The 20,772-nt window shown below is 49.7% G+C and overlaps 1 protein-coding gene across 1 annotated transcript; it reads left to right on the plus strand.

Moving 5' to 3' along the window:
• The first annotated feature begins 10,761 nt into the window (after positions 1–10,761).
• Positions 10,762–11,706, plus strand: LOC130028812 (olfactory receptor 2Z1-like). Its single transcript, XM_056119657.1, has one exon. It carries the CDS (start codon positions 10,762–10,764, stop codon positions 11,704–11,706), a length of 945 nt encoding a protein of 314 aa, XP_055975632.1.
• Positions 11,707–20,772: the final 9,066 nt, after the last annotated feature.

Genomic DNA, 20,772 nt, shown 5'->3' on the forward strand with positions numbered 1-20,772 from the left:
GAATGGCTAAAAGGCACATGGAAAATGCTCCACATCATTAATCATCAGGGAGATGCAGATCAAAACCACAATGAGATATCATTTCACACCGCAGAGACTGGCCCACATCCACAAGAACAAAAGCAACCAGTGCTGGTGTGGATGTGGTGAGAAAGGGACACTCCTTCACTGCTGGCGGGAATGCCGACTGGTTCAGCCCTTTTGGAAATCAGTATGGACGATTCTCAAAAAATTAGAAATTGAGCTCCCATTTGACCCAGCAATACCACTCCTGGGAATATATTCCAGAGAGGCAAAAAAGTATAGTCGAAGTGACATCTGCACTTGTTTGTTCATTGCAGCACTCTTTACAATAGCCAGAATCTGGAAAAAACCTGAGTGCCCGAGAACAGATGACTGATTAAAGAAATTTTGGTACATCTACACAATGGAGTCCTATGTAGCGGTTAGAAAAGATGAAGTCATGAAATTTACATACAAGTGCTACTACATGGAAAGTATCATGCTGAGCGAAATGAGTCAGAAAGCGAGGGATAGCCATAGATTGCATTCATCTGGGGAACATAAAGTAACAAAATAGGAGACTAACACCCAAGAATGGCCAAGATTAGTACCAGGAATTTTGCTCCATGGCTTAGAGGCCAGCCGGGGATTCTAGGGGAAAGGGCAGCTCAGCTAGAGAAGGGAGCACCAAATAAAGGGTGTAGGGAGGATCTTCCCAGGATGGGAGAAGCATGCTGAAAGTAGACTGTAGACCAAACATGATTGGCACTCAATGCCTATTTTGTAAACCACAAAACCCAAAAGGAGAGAGAGAACAGAGGGAAATGCCCTGCCACAAAGGCAGGATGGGATGGGGGGGGATTAGGGGGAGGGATACTGGGATTCGTGGTGGTGGGAAATGGGCACTGGTGGAGGGATGGGTATTTGATCATTGTATAATTGAAACCCAAGCACATAATATGTAAGTCTACAACTGTACTTCATGGTGTCTCACTAATAAAATTTTTTTAAAAACCCTGAAACTGCATTTTTTGAAAAATGAAATAACTTGCCTTAAAAGCCTGTCATTAAATAAAGCATTTCAGAAGTTTCGAAACAGCAGCAAAAACTTGAAAGAAATTTAGTCTTTCACTTATTAAGTCTGATATATTTATTTAAAAAGTGTTGTTACTTTCTAGGAAGATTTATTAGTTTTTCCCTTTTCTATTTCTCACTGTGAATATTAAAACTTAGTTTCATTATATGTATGCAATAGATTTTTAATCTTATTTTCATTAAATAAAATTGATTTTTTTCCTGATCATAAAAATTAAGAAAAGCTACTTGTACTCACACTTCAGTCCAGTCACTACCTCCCGTCACAGGTAGGTGCTGTCGGGAGAAGCTAACTGTGTCTCTCGCTGTGTGTCCCCAGGCAGCTCACTCACCCTGTCTGAGCCCATTCTGCAGGCATGAGGAAGTGCCTGTGTCTGTGGGGGTCAAGGAGGCAGCTCTCACTTTGCAGTTTGCTTGATGAACAGGGGCCAAAGGAGGCGACAGGAGGTGAGGGAACAGCAGGTAGAGCCTCAGGGGGAGGGAGGGTGCTCCAAGGGGAGACAGAGACCTGTCAGGGGGTGGGTTCAAGCCTTAAGGGATGAGCCCGAACATCGTCTTCCCCATGTCCAGCTCCACGACCAAGCCCCTGTCCACCCTCAGGAATGAGCTCATGTCCAGCCCTCAGGGATAATCCCCGTGTCCAGCACCAAGGGATGAGCCCCATCTCCAGCCCTCAGGGATGATCCCTGTGTCAGCCCCAGGGATGATCCCGATGTCCAGCCCCCAGGAATGCACCTCGTGTCCAGCACCAAGGGTGAGCCCTGTATCCAGTCCTTAGGGATGAGCCCCGTGTCCAGCCCTCAGGGACGAGCCACATGTCCAGCCCTCAGGATACTCCACGGCTATATTCCAACACAAAGCCTCATCCCTGACTTTAGGAGCGATTCAGAAGATTTGGAATGTGTGTTATGTTTTGTATATGTAAATAGCTACTTTTTAAAAGATATTCTCACAGCCTCTTCATGGCCCTTCTAGTCCAAGGAGAGAAGCTGGGACCTCAGGGACAAACCCTCATCCCAGGCGTTTGCATTTCCTCTCCCCTCCCCTCCCATGGAGTCATCTTCCCTCCCTCCATCTGTTTACTCTCTGTCTACTATCCAGCTTTCCATCCCCAACCTGTCCTTCCTCCTCTCCCATCCTCCTCTAGCCCTGCCTGCACCCTAGTGTCTCTCCACTGACTGTTCATCCCCTGCAGCTCCACTGTTCACATGAGGGTGTACTGTCTCACTGTCCTTCGACAGGTCCCCTGCATCCACCTACCTACGCTGACCTCTGTCCGAAACCTGACCCAAGAGGGACAATCCTGGGTCCAAACAACCACCTCCCCACCTCCTTGCACTCAGAACCAGACTTAGGGAAAGCACCTGTGAAGGGGAGCTGGGCCCTAGACGGGCATGTCCACACACTGTGCTGCTGCTGCGTCGTCTCTGTTTCCATGCCCAGGACAGCTCCCGGCTCCCAGCCAGAGAGCAGCTTCCCTCCAGGCAGCCATGGGCTCATGAGCACGTACTAATGCAGTGGGTGGCAGATGGCCACGTCATCCTCGGAGCCCATGATGGTGATCAGGAAGGAGTGGGTGAAGCTGAAGATAAAGGAGCAGAAAATCTGGGAGGCACAGGCCCGCTGGGCGATGACGCATTGGCCAGGGATGATGGCAAAGATGGAGAGGATCTCGAAGATGGACAGGGAGCACAGGAAGAGGTACGTGGGAGTGTGCAAGTGCTGCACTTGCCCCAGAGGGTAAAGGTGGATGCAGAGTGCCCAGCTCTCGGGAGACACAGGGCAGGACCCATACAAACACACATCCAGCCAGCAGTACTGGGACTCAGGCTCATCTTTGTCACTTCCCCATGGCCCCTATGGTTTAACTCTTTGTTTCATGTGTCCTCACTTCCTGATGCCCAACACGTGCCCTTCAGCATCGAGCCTAGCTGGCTCTGTCTGGCAGAGCACGCATGACCACCTCTCTCCACAGGCCACATCGTCCCGTGCGCTGATCCATCACTAAGTGTGAATGGTCACTCTTGGGCACAGTGGGTGAGCACGTTCATTTCCAGGGGACCTCAAAAGAATGAGCCGTGGGAGAAGTTCATGCCCCAAAAGAACATGCACAGTAAGAGGACAGTTGTGTCGGGCACAATGTTGCCTCAGGAGAGTCTGTGGTGACACAGATGGAGACTGGCTTGAGTCAGTCTGGACTCCTATAGCACGTACAGTTTCGCGTGTTTAATATATTTTATTTTTATAAAGTTGTTCACAATAATTTATTACATTCAGAAACCTTCCTACCACCATTATTTTGAATTTTCTCAACCATCAACCAAGCCTGCCCCCATAACAGACCCTAAATAATTTATTTTGTATTGCTTGTTATGAATAATTTGATAAAATAATCAAAAAAGTTTTCCGTAGAAGTGAGTGAAGATTGTTATATCTCATGCTGAAGCCATAAAGCCCTTGTATAAGAAATTACTAACATGTTCTTACAGGTTGAGGTTTGTGTGCTAATATTCTTTTTTTTTAAATCAAGATTGGTTGATTTACCTTCTACTTTACCTCCCATCCAATGCTGTGTGCTACTCCTGGTACATCAGTGGTATAGAGTATGAGATGTTAGCGCGGTATGCACCATATATTATAAAATTTTAAAATAAGGTGATACAACTGGAAGTTAAATTTTTAACTGGATGGTGACTTTGGGTTCTGGAGGCATCTCTGCAGTGTGTTGCTCTCTTCCGGGATTTATTTGTGAGTCTCTGGATAACGGCCATTAATGAGCTTATATGGTGCCAGAGGAAGTTCCATGGGTGTAACTGCCAGGCTCCAGAAGAACGGGGTGATGGGGGAAGTTTCCTTTTCCTGACTTCATACATTCCTGGAGATTTGGGTCACAAAACCACATGCCTGGGTTTCTCAGCAGATTCATTCATGGATGAGGCTCTTTAGAGCCTCTGGAGATCAGCTGTGGACATTTTGGGGATTGAGTTCTGGAGGTTTTTGGCTGCTGGGGCTGTGTTGGGGTAGGCGGGGGGACTCACCCGCCCCCTCCAGGGTGTCCTGGATATGAGATTTAGCTTTTTGCGGCTTGAGGCATCTATGCAGCTTATTGATCTCTTCAAGATTTATTTGTGAGTTCTACAGTTTGCATTTGAGGGCAGGCAAGTCTCAGTAGAAACTGAATAGCTGCAATAGTGAGGTGCTGCCTTGCAGCTGCCACCGCTTTGACCCCTGGACCACATTCAACAGTCCCCTGAGCTCCTGGGGACAGTCCCAGAGCACAAGCAGGACCTGTCCCCTGAGCACCACAGACTCACACTTAGAGGCATACAGATAGTTATTGGTCACAGATTGTGCCTGGTACAAAGACTGACATCAGCTACACCAGGGGAGTCTCTGGAAGACCCCCAAGGCCACCACAGCTCCTGTCAACAAGGAACCGCTACATCACAGCCAGTCCCACTGGATGTCTGTACAAAAGTGGCAGGAAGTGATCAAAGCTGCTTTAACACAGCATTAGTGTTCTGGACGTGGGTGTCTGCCACTGGAGCCAGTGCAATCAGACTGGTCTTAGCCCTTGGGTGAGTGATTTGCACCTTGGTTCTCCGAGCCACCTGGGGCTTCTGGCACCTTTACTAACTCTGGTCTCCTGAGCCCTCCCTCTCTCTCTCCTGCAGCAGGGCTAATTAGAGTGCCAACATGGAGCATTTGATCCCCAGCCTTCCAGAACGTAAGGCCACAGCCCTGCAAATTCCACTTGAAATCAACACCTCTGTTCTCAGCTCAGCCTGGCAAGATTGGGGGCCAGTGCCCTGGCATGTCCAGCATCTGAGTGAATTGCACCACATAAAGTCAGTGACCTCCCAGAGACCAGTGAGAGATGGTGCTGCTGGCAGAAACTGAATTCTGGGACAAGCACTCACACACGCACACATAAACAATATACACACCATATACAACACAGACATACACAGACAAACATAAACACCACACACAACATACACACCATACACAGTGAAAACAGGCACACAACACAGCCATACACACACTTGAGTTCTGATGTTTAGGCGGATAGCAGCCAAGTCCCATCCCACCTTCAAGAAATAACTCAGGGGCTGGAGAGATAGCACAACGGGTAGGGCGTTTGCCTTGCACGCGGCCGACCTGGGTTCGATTCCCAGCATCCCATATGGTCCCCTGAGCACCGCCAGGAGTAACGCCTGAGTGCAGAGCCAGGAGTAACCCCTGAACATTGCTGGGTGTGACCCAAAAAGCAAAAAAAAAAAAAAAAAAAAAAAGAAATAACTCAGAGACCTGCCTGCGCTTGAGAACAAAACTTCACTATGGATTTGGGCATGAATGAGAGGCGTGTTCACAGTGGTGAAAGCAGAGTGCGAAATCCCCCCTTTGCCTGTTCCTTCCCCTTCCACCCCAGAAACTCTGTCATCGTTCTGAGATTTTATCTAATCACCATTGCCTTCCCCTCCCAGTCAAGCTATAGAAATAAAATATTCCAGCACTGAAGCCACAGAACCATCTTCAAGAAAACAAAAGATTCAAATCCAGATGCATAAACCCGCCAAATTCTGCAGGGGGCAATAAAATGAAATTCCTAAAAGATGCTGATCCACACCAAGGGGAAATCTTAAAAGAGAAAGCTGGAGAAAGTAACAAAGACCTGAGAACAGCCATTATAGCAATACTTTATGAAGTTAGAGAATCTCCGGCACACAGAAACTCAGATGCCATAAGAGCTGCATGAGCAAAACGTAGCCGAGAGACACTCACACTTATGTCTACAGACCAATATCACTTTCATCCCAAACCAGAGAAATACCACACACAAAAATAAATCTCAGATGAACTTTGAAGCAAAAGTCCCCAACAGAAATATTGGCAAATTGAGCCCAACAGTATGAGAATTTTTCATCATGACCAGGGGAGATTTTTCCAAGAGATGCAAAGATGGTTTAATGTGTGCAAATCACTTAATGAGCAAAAGTAAAGATAAAAACAGAATGATGTTATTAATAGATGCTTAAAGGGATTGGACAAGATTCGACATTTGAAAAACATGAAGGGGCTGGAGCAATAGCACAGTGGATAGGTCGGTTGCCTTGCATGTGACCGACCCGGGTTCGATTCCCAGAATCCCATATGATCCCCTGAGAACCACCAGGGGTAATTCGTGAGTGTAGTGCCAGGAGTGACCCCTGTGCATTGCTGGGTGTCACCCAAAAAGAAAAAAAAAACCAAAAACCCATTGAATAAATACAGAATGGAAGGAACATACATCAGTGAGTAAAGGCCATGTTTGACTAACTCACAGCTAGCATCTTACTCAATGGCAAATTGCTTTTCTTGTAAGAACTGGGAAAGGAGAAGCATGTGCTCTCAGCAAAGATTTTCAGCAGCGTTAGAAATTCTAGCAAAAGGAATTAGGCAAGGAAAAGATGTAAAGTGAATCCAAACCGGAAATGAAGTAATAGCATTGTCGCCTGCGGGTCACATCAGATACACGGAAAAAGGACAGAAAATGCAATTTTGACTTGGAACCATTCTGACTGGAACCCCAACAAGGCCATTATCCAGAGTTGGTGCCAAGAAGGGGTTTCCAATGCTCATGATGCCAGGATGTGAGCATGAAAACCGCCCTATGACTTTAGTGGTTGAAACAGAAGGCACCGGAGAACTGCCTCCTCTTATTGAAGCCCATCAATCACCAAGAGTCTGGAAATCTCCTGTTAGTGTAGTTAATACAGTTACAGTGTCGACGCTGTCAGCATCTGATTACAAGGCCGATGCATGTCACCACCAAAGGGTCAGTGACATTCCTCTGCCACCTGGCACCTCTGAGCCCTTCTTTGTCCCTCCTTTCCTCTCCCCTCACTTTGCCATGAAAGTAAATAAAACTATTGGGGAATGGCTGGAGGTCATGCTAGGAAGGGGACTGGTCTGAAACAAGGAGGATGAGGAAACAGGAATACTCCATGGCTATATTCCAACACAAAGCCTCATTCCTGGCTTTAGGAGCGATTCAGAAGATTTGGAATGTGTGTTATCTTTTGTATGTGTAAAAAGCTACTTTTAAAAAAATATTCTCACAGCCTCAGCCTCTTCTCCCAGAAGAGGACAAATCAGAATTTTTCATTATATGACAGTTTCTTGCATTCTCCAAAAGGTTTAGTTATTCATCCCGAGCTTACTGTGTTCGCGAGACAGTTAGAAAGACTTTCTGCTCTTCTCTAGGGATAAGGCTCGTCTCGGAAGTAATAGCTCCCGTGGCTGCCAATTTTACCAGATAAGAAGGGAGTAAGAAGAGGCGCTCTGATGCAATCAGGTCCCCAGAGTCCCTGTCCTCTGACGATCCTCATCCATCATCCCAGTGAGCACAGAAAGATTCATTAGTCCTCAGTCTGGGGAGCTCCCCTGGAGGGCGTCCCTGGCATGAAGAACTGTGGCATCCGGGCCAGGCCCTGGCGAGTGCTGCAGAGTGCGGCTCGTGGCAGTGGGGCTTCTGGATCCAGGCACAGCCGAGAGGGCAGCCCATGCCAGAAGGAGCCTGTGTGGCCTGTCCGTCTCGTGGTCAAGGTCCTGGTGAGTGTGGATCTGCTCAGGCCTTTGGAGGGGAGAAACTGCACCGCCAAGTGGCCCTCTAAAAGGTGGGGGAACCAGCAGCTGGCAGCGAGAGTGCACCCACACATCTCCCTGGTACAGAGGCCAGCCTCCTCCCAGGAAGTGGCCCCAGCATCCCACCAGACTGGCCAGCAGAGCCTGACCCTGTGGTTCCCCATGGCACATGTTCACCCTGCGGGTTCTCGACCCTCAGCAAGTGGTCCTGGTATGATGGCTGTGGCCTAGGGGTCTGTGGCTCGAGCGAGGCGAGATCCAGAGTGGACAGGCTCTTGATGGCCAGCAGGGAGCGGGAAGGGGGAGTTCTTGGATCAGCCAGAGCCCTTTGCCTCTGTGGGCTCACCCTCCTTCTTACTCCCCCTCCTCCTCCCTCCCCCTTTATCTGCCTCCTTCCTCCTTCCTCTTCCACCTCCACCCTCTACCCTCCATCCTTCATAACAAAGTTGTTTTTTTGTGTGTTTTCCCTTTCAATTTATTTATTTCTTAATAGAACTACAGTGAGATACACAGTCACAAGGTTGATCACAATTGGGTTTCAGTAATGTCATATTCCAACACCTGTCCCTTCACCAGTGTACATTTCCACCACCAATGTCCCCAGTTTCCCTCCTGGTCCCTCTAGCCTGCCTCTATAGCAGGCACTTTCCTCCTCTCTCCCTCTCCTTCCCCTCTCCCTTTTGGGCATTATGGTTTGCAATACAGATACTGAAAGGTTATCAGGTAAATTCTTTTTTTAATTTTTTGTTGTTTGTTGGTATGGAGATAGATGGAGCCACGTTTGGATTAAGCCACTTTTCTTCCTTAATTTAAAATAAATCAAAACTTCTCCGTGTTTCCTGGCAGGGAGGGGCTCAGCTGGGCGCTGAATCGGGTGAGGGGTGTGGAGATTAACATGCTCCTCTCCTAGCTGGGGCTCATCACAGAGAGCTCCAGCACTGGGGAGGGCTTCCTCTTCCTTCAGGGCTGCCTACCTGCAGGCAGGTGGAGCTCTCTCGGGGCACACCCAGGCTCACCATGAGGGGGAGCTTGTCTACCCAAGCTCTGGTCAGTGATGAGGATGGCAGCTTTGTGAGGAGAAGTAAACTTCCCCTGAGCTATGCTGTGAGAGGAATGGATTCAAGACCCCAGGCAAACCAGAGAACAGGGGCTCTCACTGGACAGGCTGCTTGGGGATGTCCAAGTGCCAGTTGGTGCATCAGCAGCAAAAGGTCCCAGCTGGAGATCGTGGCTGTGAAGGTCAGGAGAAGGATAGAGGGCTGAGTGGGGGAGGAAAGGAAGAAAGGAGGGAGGGAGGGAGAGAGGGAGGGAGGGATGTAAGGAAGGAAAAAGGGAGGGAAGGAAGGAGGGAAGGAGGGAAGGAGGGAGGGAAGGAATGAGGGAAGGAGGGAAGGAGGTAGGGAAGGAAAGAGGAAAGGAGGAAAGGAGGGAAAGAAGGAGGAAGGGAGCAAGGGACGGAGGAGGGAAGGAGGGCGGGAAGAAAGGAAGGAGGGAAGGAAAGAGACCTTTGCTCAGTGAATCGCAGGGCAGGGGAACAAGCACCCGGGCAGAGGTGCTGGGTATCGCAGTTCTGTGGATGACCGGGAATGCAGACCGGCCAGTCTGCCGCTCTATTCTCAGGAGACACTGAACATGCTGGCCAGAAGCAGCATGGGAGAAACAAGGGGGTAAGCAGGGCAGGGTGCTGGGGGACCCAGGACAACCCAGATCCCATGGCTGGTGCTGTGGCTTCTGCCTGGGTCAATAGCGCAGCACCCATTGAATAGAGAAGATGAGAATATTGAGGGGGCAGGCTCAAAGGGGTCAGTATAGGGGTGGCCTGGAGGCCCAGCTGAGGAAGAAGATGAGCACATGGGGGCCCCAGTTGCTGTCTGGGACTTGGTCACACACCCTCAGTTGTTGGGTGATGTTGGCTTGCCTCACCAATGTCCCCCACAGCATGGATGGCTGTAGGAACACAGGCATCACTTCCTGCACAGTTGCAGGGCAAAGATGAATGCAGAGTGGATTCCTCCTGTGAGAAAATGCCTGCCCCTCTGAGCCTGTGGCTGCCAGCCATATGCTGGCTGGCAGCTGCATTCCTTTCACTTTCACATGCATTTCATTTGCATTCCTTTCACCCTTCTGTCTTCACCCCGCCTGTGGCTCTCATCTCTGAGCCTCTGTCTTCTCTCCAGGTGTTACTAGGACACACACCGAACCCAGGGAGCCTTCACCACAGGGTCCTTCATAAGTACAAGCAAAGATCCTTTTTAAACACAGTCACGTTATCAGGGCCTGGGAGGCACTTGTCCAAGCCTATAGAATCATTGCTATACTTCTCTGATCCTCTGTTTCCTCACAGGAAAATAAGACAGGCAATAAAACTCCTGTGGTAAATAAGTGAGAAATATGCCTCTAATACACCCCATGTGTGTGGTCCCTGACACCAAAAGTACCGGCGCTGAGAAAACCTTCCTCTGAAATCTGTCAGCCATCTCCAGTGTCCAGCAGTGCACATGTAGGCACTGTCTCCGGCTCAATTCCTGCAGGGGCAGGTGTCTGACCAAAGGAGAGAAACCGAGTATGTCACCCACTTGGAAACCCTCGGGAGGGTCCAGAAAGATTTCCTCTGAGCTCTTGCCAAAGGTCCGAGAAGAGTTGACATGTCTCTGTCGATGGTTTCCTCAGTCTGGACACAGTTGACATCAGAACCCGCGGTGTTCTTCGCTGAGGCACCACGCTAAGCGTTAGAGAGTGGTCAGCGCATCTCTCCCTTCCTGATTCCCGTAGGACCACCAGTGGCGACCCAAACCATCTCACTGTATTGCCAGCATCCCCTGGGCAGAGAGAGGGCTAAATCACCTCTGACTTTGTGGAACAGGCATGATAAATTAATCGTGTTATTTCCCCCCCCCCCCACCAAGCCTGAATTCATGTGCGATCCTTCTCGAGATGCTCCAGGAACCCGCATTAAACAACTGCAGTGTAGCCTAAGTGGAGACCGCCCCCTCTGGCAGGACTTCCGCGCCCTCTGTGGGCAGATGATGCTAACAGATGGGGGCATCAAACCAGTCGGCACCCACAGGATTCACTCTCATGGGGCTCTTCAGTGACTCGGCACCACATCTGGTCCTGTTCTCCCTGGTGGGCACCATGTTTGTGACAGGGCTCCTGGGGAATGCCACCCTGCTCCTCCTGATCCGCACCGACGCCAGGCTGCACACGCCCATGTACTTCCTACTGAGCCAGCTTTCCCTGCTTGACATCGGCTTCTCCCTCGTCACCATCCCCAAGATGGCAGCGGGCTTCCTGCAGGGCGACCTCTCCATCTCCGTCGGGGGCTGTGCTGCCCAGATGTTCTTCCTGATGGTGATGGGCGTCTCCGAGGGTGTCCTGCTGTCCCTCATGTCCTACGACCGCTATGTGGCGGTTTGCCACCCGCTGCACTACCCCGTGCGCATGAGGCGTCAGGTGTGCCTGCTCATGGTGGGCACCTCCTGGTCATCGGGGATGCTGGTGGCCTCCATCCAGACCGCTGTGGCCTGGCGTTTCCCTTACTGTGCCTCACGCTCGTTGGCACACTTCTTCTGTGAGCTGCCTGCTCTGCTGCGCCTGGCCTGTGCTGACACCTCAGCCTATGAGCTGGCGCTGTCCGTGTCGGGGGTCCTGATCCTGCTGCTACCCCTGGCCTTCATCACCGCCTCCTATGGCCAGGTGCTGAGAGCCGTTGTCCGCATGAGGTCGGCTGCAGCGCGGCAGAAGGCCTTCAGCACCTGCTTCTCGCACGTCGTCGTGGTGGGGCTCTTCTACGGGGCAGCGGTGTTCATGTACATGGTCCCGGGCGCCTACCACAGCCCCCAGCAGGACAACGTGGTCTCCCTCTTCTACAGCCTGGTCACCCCCATGCTCAACCCCCTCATCTATAGCCTGAGGAACCGGGAGGTCCGCGGGGCTCTGTCCAAGTTTCTGAATAAAGTCGCCTTCAGGGCCAAGATGTGATGGCTGGCCTGGCGGACCCTCTGCCCCGTCCGCTCCATGAGCTCGTGGTGCCCAGCTGGGGGATCTCTTGGCTCTCGACTGCTCTTTCCCCCATCTGCAAGGTGTCTCTGCATGGAGCGATGAATTTGGGACTCAGCCCTTGAGATCGCGACAGGGAAGAGGACCCGGGGATGTGTCTCGTCCCCTGTGCCCGCAACCCCTGAGCCCTCTTCGCATTGCCAACAGGGAGGGCGGGGCCTACCTGCGCCCAGTCACTTGAGTGTGGTCCTCCTTCCATCTCAGTCTGATGGGTGAAGGCGTGGCGCCCGCTCATGACCGGATGTCAGGGTCAGTCGAGACAGACTGTGGTTATTTAAAAGCTTCAGTGACCATCTGGGCACAAGGCTTAGGGGCTTCCAAGGGGATTCCAGTCCCTGTTCTTTATCTTTGCAGAGCTGCTGACGTAATGTACCTTTGGATTCAGAATCGGAGCCGTTTTTACACAGGCAGAGACTGAGTTGATGTGTAATGTTAATCATTTTGAATGGCAGGTGCCAACCTATGTGTAGGAATATTATATAGTAGAGGGAGAATTTGTTGAATGGAGACTTTTATTTATCCATTAAACAATGAGCTTTTATTGTATTCTTAAATGTTGTAAATTCTTTGGGCTCCAATATTACTGCCCATGCCCACAGATGTTGTGTCAATAATCTTACCCTGACCTTTTGAAAGCTGGAGTGACAGGACAGTTGGGAGGGCACTGGCCCTGCATGCAGCCAACCTGGTTCAGTCCCCATCACCTACAGGGTCCCTGCAGAACCACCAGGAGAAATTTCTGAAAATAGAGCCAGGAGTGACCCCTGAGCAATGCAGGATGTAGCTTAAAACAACTAAGAAAGAAAAAAGGGGGCTGGAGAGATAGCACAGCGAGTAGGGTGTTTGCCTTGCACGCGGCTGACCCGGATTTGATTCCCAGCATCCGATATGGTCCCCCGAGTCCCGCCAGGAGTAACTCCTGAGTCCAGATCCAAGAGTAACCCCTGTGCATCACCAGGTGCGACCCAAAAAAAGCAAAAAAAAGAAAGAAAGAAAAAGAGAAGCCCTGGCACTTCCAACCCACCTCTCCCATAGAAACCTCAGAAATATCATCAAAATGGATATAAGCACTTTTATTTCACTTTGCTCCTTTACACACCACATGTGAGTGAAACAGTCCGATGTTGTGTTCTGAACCCGTCAAACCTGTGCACGCTGTCATCCAGGCAGCCATCTCCCCTGCCCTGTCCTTCCAACTGAACAGCAAAACTGTGAGATGGGTGCAGATACTTGTAGACGTGCAGATCTCGCGTCACCCTATTTCTGGAGCAGAGACAAAGCCCAGACTGAACAGGGAGCCCCTCCCCAGGGACAGGGGCAGAGGGAGGGAGGTGGAAGGGCAATTAGCAGGAGCCCTAACAAGGCATCGGGGACACAGCCCGAGGAGCATCGACAACAGGGGTAAATTGGGTTCTGCCAGGTCCTCAGGATGCTCCTGCGGGACCAGGACCACCGCTACATCCTCCTCGGCCCTAGATGGTCTCCGGAAGAGGTGCCTCCCCCCTGCAGACACTTGATCACTCAGACACCTGCTCACTCAGACACCTGCACACACACACCTGCACATTAAGACACCTGCTCACTCAGACACCTGCTCACTCAGACACCTGCTCACTCCAACACCTGCACACACAAACACCTGCGCACACACACACCTGCTCACTCAGACACCTGCTCAATCAGACACCTGCACAGGTGAGTGGTGCAGAGATTCCAAGTCAGGGGAAGGAGCGGCAGGGCTGAGTGGCTTCAACCAGGCCTACTCTGCTGGCCCAGGGAAGCAACTTTGCCTCTCTGGTCTGTATGATGCAAACAGAGTAAAGTCGGATAAATCTGGGTTAGATTTATGAGTTGGGAAGGAAGATAAATCTTTCAGACCTTGCAGCCTGTCATTCTAATCCAAAACACAGAGTAAAGTTTCTTCTCTCTGCCTTCAGTGGGTTGACAGGAACATGGAGTCACCCAGGGGAGTCTTCTGAGAAGGGGCCCCGGAATCTCGCAGCTCATGGGCCTGGAGAGGCTGAGTAAGAAGTGAAGCTTTCTAGCTGTAAATGAGAGCAAGGAGTGGCCAGCGACTCTGGGGATCTCCCGACCTCAGTAAGTAACAGTGAAGGTTCTTGATCACAACGAAATTGTGGGAAGTTCTAGTGGGAAGTCAGAGCGAGCTCCTCTGGCGGGTCCTTCCCAGCGTGGGGGCAGACGCAGAGAGCCCATCCCACAGAGCAGCTCATCGGCTGTGCTTCACAGAGAAACTGAGCACAGGTCAGACAACCTCAAACAAGGATGAGCCCTTGGCCTCTGAAGACAAGCCTGAGACTAGCACGACTCAGGCCTGAGAGGAAAAGATGGACGGAAGTGACTCTAGAGACGCTGCAGATGCAGTGGGTTGACACACCAACACCATAGCAGCTGACACTGCTGTGACAATGCTATCTCAATCAGAGGAAAAAGCAGTGATCACAGTTAAACAAAACAGGTTTGAGGCCTAAGGATACACATTCATAACGCCATGAACTTCTGTGACTTTTTCCTGAGGGGCTGGGCTTCCCTTAGAAAGGAGTCAGGAGCGTGACAAGAATGAAAATCTCATTTTATCTAGTCCCCTTTGTTATCTGTTTTATTGGAATTTGTTCATTTGGTCTTAGGATAAGGAGAAAATGAAATCTTCCGGTTAGACCATTCAGAGTTCAGTGATCACGTTTCTCCCATGTTGGACTCTCTGGCAACATGATTACACTTTTTAAAGAAGTTTTATTGGATTTTTAATTGAGATGCAGTTACAAACTTGCATGATTTTGTTTCAGTCAAATGATGCTCGAGCACCCATTCCTCCACCAGTGCCCATTTTCCACCACCATTGTTCCCAGTGTCCCACCCGCCATCCCCACCCCACCCCACCTTGCCTTTATGGCTGGTTTTATCCTTGTTACCCTCTCTCTAATTTAGGGCATTATGATTCGCAACGACCTCCACTACCTTCACTACCCAGCCGCAGACATGCTCCAGGACGCTTTCTGGACACTCAGGCCAAGACTCACGCACGAGTGAAGCCCCACAGAGCGAAGGAAGCGGAACTCTGTGACCTTGGACTCCAGGCTCAACAGACCCAGGAACAGAGATCCTCTGCCTGCTTCCAGCAGCCTGGCAGACTTCCATTACTTCCACTGACTCCACTACCCAGCCGCAGACATGCTCCAGGATGCTTTCTGAACTGCGCTGCCGCATTGAGGCCGCGCGACACATCATAAAACACTTAATACAAGATTACCGCACCATATTTGATTGAGTTTATATATGGTTTGAACCATGGGAATACCTGCAAGGATGATTAGAGGCTGCCCTAAAAGCCTCTATCCCTCTCAGAGAGCCTGGCAAGCTACCAAGAGTGTTCTGCACACACAGCAGAGCCTGGCAAGCTATCTGTGTTGTGATCGATATGCCAAAACCAGCAAATACAATGTGTCTCATTCCCCTGACCCTGAAAGAGTCACCAATATGGCAGCGTTAAGAAGGATGAGGAAGAAGAGGCTGATAAAATCTCAGGGCCGACCTAGGCTGCCAAAACGTAGAAGGACAAAAATGACTGTCTGTACTTTCAATGCACGTATGCTAGCATCGGATGCATCCATTGAGGACCTAATGATGCAAGCGCGAAAGATCAAGTATGACATCATTGATCTGATGGAGACGAGAAGGCATCAATCACATCACACCACTATCGACACTGGGGAAGAACTGTTCCTCAGAAAATGCAACAAAAGAGGCGTTGGTGGTGTTGGTGTCCTTGTCAACACGAACTTGGCCATTAACATTGATTCATTTGAATGCCTAACAACCTGAATCGGACAATTACACTTGAATAGATGTGGCTCACTGCCGGCAGTTTCTATCTTCGTTGTCTACGCACAACATCCAATTATGATGAAGGAGAAATTGAGAAGTTCTACACGGAGCTGGAGAAGTTCTATAAAGAAGACCACACCTTCTACAAGATCATTGTCGGTGATTTTAATGCAAAGATAGAACCTAGAAGATCAGACTAAGAACTCCTCATCAGGACCCATGGCCCAGAATGGAACGGACAGTGTGAGAGACTGTCCGAGTTCATCATGTCGACCATCCATGGTAACTCACAATTCCAGAAGGCCGAATCTAAGCATTGGACATGGAAGTCTCCCTGTGGATGTTTCCACAACGAAATTGACCACATCATATTCAATCCACAGTCTTGCCTGACTGATGTCACTGTTGTCCCAAAATTCCAAACGGGATCAGACCACCATCTCCTTCATGCAAAATTCTACTTCACAGAGCTGGGAGAAAGGGCTGCAAAGTTTAAGAAGAGAACTCCCAGAACGACCACCACCTGGGAGCTCTTTGGCACTATTGCGGCAACATGGGAAGATGCCATCATTGACAACACTGACAAGGAATACGATCAACTGCTTCAGCATCCCATGATTGTGCTAAGAATGCCGAGAAAGAGATAGCCACAAAAAGACGCCTGTCTTTGAAAACTCTCGAGCTCATTCGCCAACGTCGCTTGGCGCAAGCCTCAGGCAACGGCAAGTGAACATCCGAGCTCACAAAGCAGTGCAGAGAAGTGATAAAGGAAGACCTCTAAGAGAGAAGAATAGCAGTGCTGGCAGATGCAGCAGAAGCAACGCCCGCCTGTCCTTTGCCAACTATAAGACCAAGATGACTGCCCTCTGAAGTCCTGATGGATCTATAACATCTTCCAGAAGGGCAATGGAGAAGATTATCCATGACTTCTACTCGGATCTCTTTGATAGCCACATACACCTGCCCACATACCAAATTCCTCAGTATGGATATGTCATTCCCAAAGTTCTCCCTTCCGAAATCCAACATGCCATTTTGTCGGTAAAGAAGTGAACAGCACCCAGTCCAGACAAGGTTAGACCCGAACACCTGAAGAACCCATCAATATTCATCAATATACTGTCTTGGTTCTTCACAAGCTACCTGTCTGAATGCAAGGTTATGTCCCAATGGAAAACCAGTAGGACTGTACTACTATACAAGAAGGGGGGCATCCACAACATTGGCAACTATCTCCCGATCTGCCTTCTGTCTGTCGTCTACAAGATGTTCATTTGAGTCATCCTGAATAGGATTGGCAGAACACTAGATGAAGGACAACCATGCAAGCAAGCCAGTTTCCGAAAAGGATTTAGCACAATCGACCATATCCACACGATAACCAAGCTCACTGAGGTTTCTTGGGAGTTCAAGATGCTGCTCTGTCTAACATTCATTGATTTAAAGGAGGCCTTTGATTCTGTTGAGACTGAAGCAGTCATCGAGGCCCTAGCCAAACAGTGCATTCAAAGTCAATACATCAGAATCCTCCGTGAGCTCTATTGCAGATTCACTACCAGGATCTCACCATTCTACAGAGAGGTGATCATTGGACGTCAAGAGAGGGGTTCGGCACGGTGATACCATGTCACCGAAACTCTTCAGTGCCACCCTCAAGAATGTCATGCGATGACTGGAATGGGAAGGAATGGGAGTGAAGATAGATGGTCGGCAACTACACCACCTCTGCTTTTTTTTTTGCTTTTTGGGTCACACCCAGCGATGCACAGGGGTTACTCCTGACTTTGCACTCAGGAACTACTCCTGCTGGTGCTCAGGGTACCATATGGGATACTGGGAATCGAACCTGGGTAGGCCGCGTGCAAGGTAAATGCCCTACCCACTGTACTATTGCTCCAGCCCCATGGAATTTTTCTTAAATAAAATTGTTCATAATGATTTGTTACAGACATTCCAATGTAACAATCAGTATCCACAACATGGAAAGTATCATGTTAAGTGAAATGAGTCAGAAAAAGAAGGACAAACATAGAAAGATTGCACTCATTTATGGAATACAAAGTAACAGAATGGGAGAAGAACACCCAAGACCAGTAGAGATAAGTACTAGGAGGATGTACTCCACAGCTTAGAAGCTGGCCATGCATACTGGGGGAAAAGACAGCTCAGATAGAGAAGGGACCATCAAGTAAAGGGTGCTAGGAGGGCCTGCTTGGGATGAGAGATGCAGGCTGAAAGTAGACTATAGACCGACCATGATGGACACTTAATACCTCGACTGCAAACCACAACACCCAAAAGGAGAGAGAGAGAGAGAGAGAGAGAGAGAGAGAGAGTGAGAGAGAGAGAGAGAGAAGGAGAACAAAAGGGAATGCCCTGCCACAGAGGGAGGGTGGGGTGGAGGGGTTGGGATGGAAGTGGTGGGAGGGATGCTGGGACAATTGGTGGTGGAAAATGGGCACTGATGGAGGGATGGGTACTCGGCCATTGTATGACTGAAATGCAAGCACAAAAGTTTGTAAGTCTGTAACTGTACCCCACAGTGATTCACTAGTAAAATTAAAAAAAATTAGTATCCAACCACCATTGTACCTTCCACCCCATAATCTCCAATTTTCTGAACCTTCCTTTAAGCCTGCCCCCATAGCGGGCTTCGAAACTATTTTATATTGCTTGTTATCAATAATTTGCTACAAGAATGATCAAAAAATGTTTCCTTGGAAGAAAGTTAGTGGATTGTTGTATCTCGGCATGGAGCCATTAATTCCTTGTATAAGAGATTACTAAGATGAAAATTCAAAACAGTAATGATGGGTCTTTTGTCGTAATATTGAATGTGATCAACATATAAAGAGAGTAAAGTGGAAATCTGCCACACAGGGAGGGGGCCTCTATTGCAAACTACAACACCAAAAAGGAAAGAGAGAGCAAAAGGGAATGCCCAGCCACAGAGGTGGGGTGGGGTTGGGGGATGGGATGGGGGTGGTGGGAAGGATACTGGAATCATTGGTGGTGGGGAACGGGCACTGGTGGAAGGATCGGTACTTGATCATTGTGCAACTGGAACACAAGCACAAAAGTTTGTACTTAATGGTGTTTCACTAATTGAAAAAAAAGATTACTAAGATGTTGTTCTAGGTTAAGGCTGTGTCTGTGCTTTGTTATCTGAGATCGGATGCTTTGTACATTCCATCCCATCCGATCTGATGTGCCACTTCTGGTTTATACGTTTTGTAGAGTTTGAGATGTTGCACTCCGGGAACTTCAAACCCATTACCGGAGTGATGCAGCTGGAGTTAAATCTTAGCTGATGGCTTCTGGGGCTCCAGGGAGGTGGGGGAGACAGCCCGTCCCCTACAGGGAATTTTTATCTTTTGGTAAATGAAATACATTCCCTGTATTATTTATGAATTTTTCAAGTAAAACTAGGCTAATCAACTCTGGGAAAATACAAAAAAGATGGCGCTGGAAGTTCAGGTGCCAAGGCAGAGGGCTGCTGGCTGGGAAGACACGCCCTTCCTCAGGTCAGGTGAGCCTGGCCCCTCTGCACATGGAGACGCACTTTGCCCTCTGGACTGTGGGGGCTCTCTTCCGCCAGCTCCCCTGGTGGTTTACACCGTGCATAAGGGGATGGAGCTGATGAGGACTGGGTAAAGGAGTGAAACGGTGGTACAGATGATTTGGTGTGACACCGTGAAGGTATTAAGTGACTCTGGATAACCCTTGAACACAGTGAATTTTAGTTGATGTGGATTACAGCGTATTCCAAATTTTCAGAACTGCTCTCAGAGGTATGTGGCGCCCCAGAGGAGGCTCAGATACCTGCTGGCCCGGCCGTGAGCAAAGTCCCTGCAGGACCCGGACTTCCACCCTCCTGGGTGCACCAGTGAAGGGAAATGCAGGGCCAGAAGCATCGTCTGCCCTCCCCACCGCAGGGCCAGGCATAAAGAGGCCCATGTGGAAGGACAATTAGCAGGAGCCCTAACAAGCCATTGGGGATGCAGCCCGAGGAGCACCGAGGACGGGGTAAATTGGGCTCTTCCAGGTCCTCAAGATGGTCCTGGGGGACTGACCTGCCTCCACGTCCCGGGAGCTACCACACCGTACCCACACATCTCCACAGTCAGAGGGATACACAAGAGAGAGGGAACTGTGCCAGGCACGGACAGAGAGAGAGAAGGAGCCAAGCTCGCCAGCTCAAGACTTCTCTGTGACCTTGGGGTTGTGACACTCTGGGCTGAGTTTAATGGTGTGAAGGATATAAACCAAATAAAACATGAAGCAGCAATGCGTGTGTAAGTCTGTGAGAGGACCCATGTCCGGGGTCTTGCGTGGCTGAGTTGAAGAGTGTTGGGGATGGGTGACAAGGAGAAGGCTGAATTTGTCTCCAAACCTCTTCCTCCTCTGCATGGATGCACTGGTGCATGAATCACAGTGAGATCGAAGACGTCCACATACCAGGTCATACACAAGGTGCGTGGGGAGTGCCAACCAGGCTGTCACCCTTGGCTCTAGTCCAGGGCAGGATTTCAATGGTGGAGAAGCTTGTTATTTCATTTGATTATGCCCATGGGGAGGTGAAAGTGAAGAGTAAGAGCCTAAGCCAAAGAAAGCAGAGAAGGGGCAAATTTGGCAGTGGCAGGGGCGAAGTGGATGTGTGTGAGCTGAGGAGGAGAGGGGCATCTGGAAGGATGGGGACCAGGTAAAGCATGAGGTGCAGAGTGCAGGAGCTGCCGCTTGCACCTTCCTTGGGAGAGGAAGAGGTCACAGAGTGTGTGCTCAGCTATAGGACAAGAGGAGAGCGTGGATTGACCTGGTGGGTGAGGATGAGAGTCCAGAAGAGTGTCAGGAGGGGAACAGCAGACACTGCCCATGACCCAAGTATCAGGGTAGGTCCCTCATGTACAACCAACCCATGTAACAGTCTCTATCTCTCCATCTATCTACTTCTCTCTGTAGCACTGTCCTCCCATTGTTCATCGATTTGCACTAGAAGGCACAGGGAATATCTTCATTGTGAGACTTGTTGTTACTGTTTTTGGCATGTCAAATACGTCACAGGGAGCTTGCCAGGCTCTACTGTGTAAGCGGGATACTCTCTGTAGCTTGCTTCCAAGAGGGGTGGAGGAATCAAACTCAGGCCAG

This window comes from Sorex fumeus, unplaced genomic scaffold (assembly GCF_029834395.1).
Source record: "Sorex fumeus unplaced genomic scaffold, SorFum_2.1 ptg000041l, whole genome shotgun sequence".
Taxonomy (NCBI): Eukaryota; Metazoa; Chordata; class Mammalia; order Eulipotyphla; family Soricidae; genus Sorex; species Sorex fumeus.

Bases quoted from the DNA above. Each gene is read 5' to 3' on its own strand.
- LOC130028812 (XM_056119657.1), top strand. From the start codon at position 10,762: ATGGGGGCATCAAACCAGTCGGCACCCACAGGATTCACTCTCATGGGG.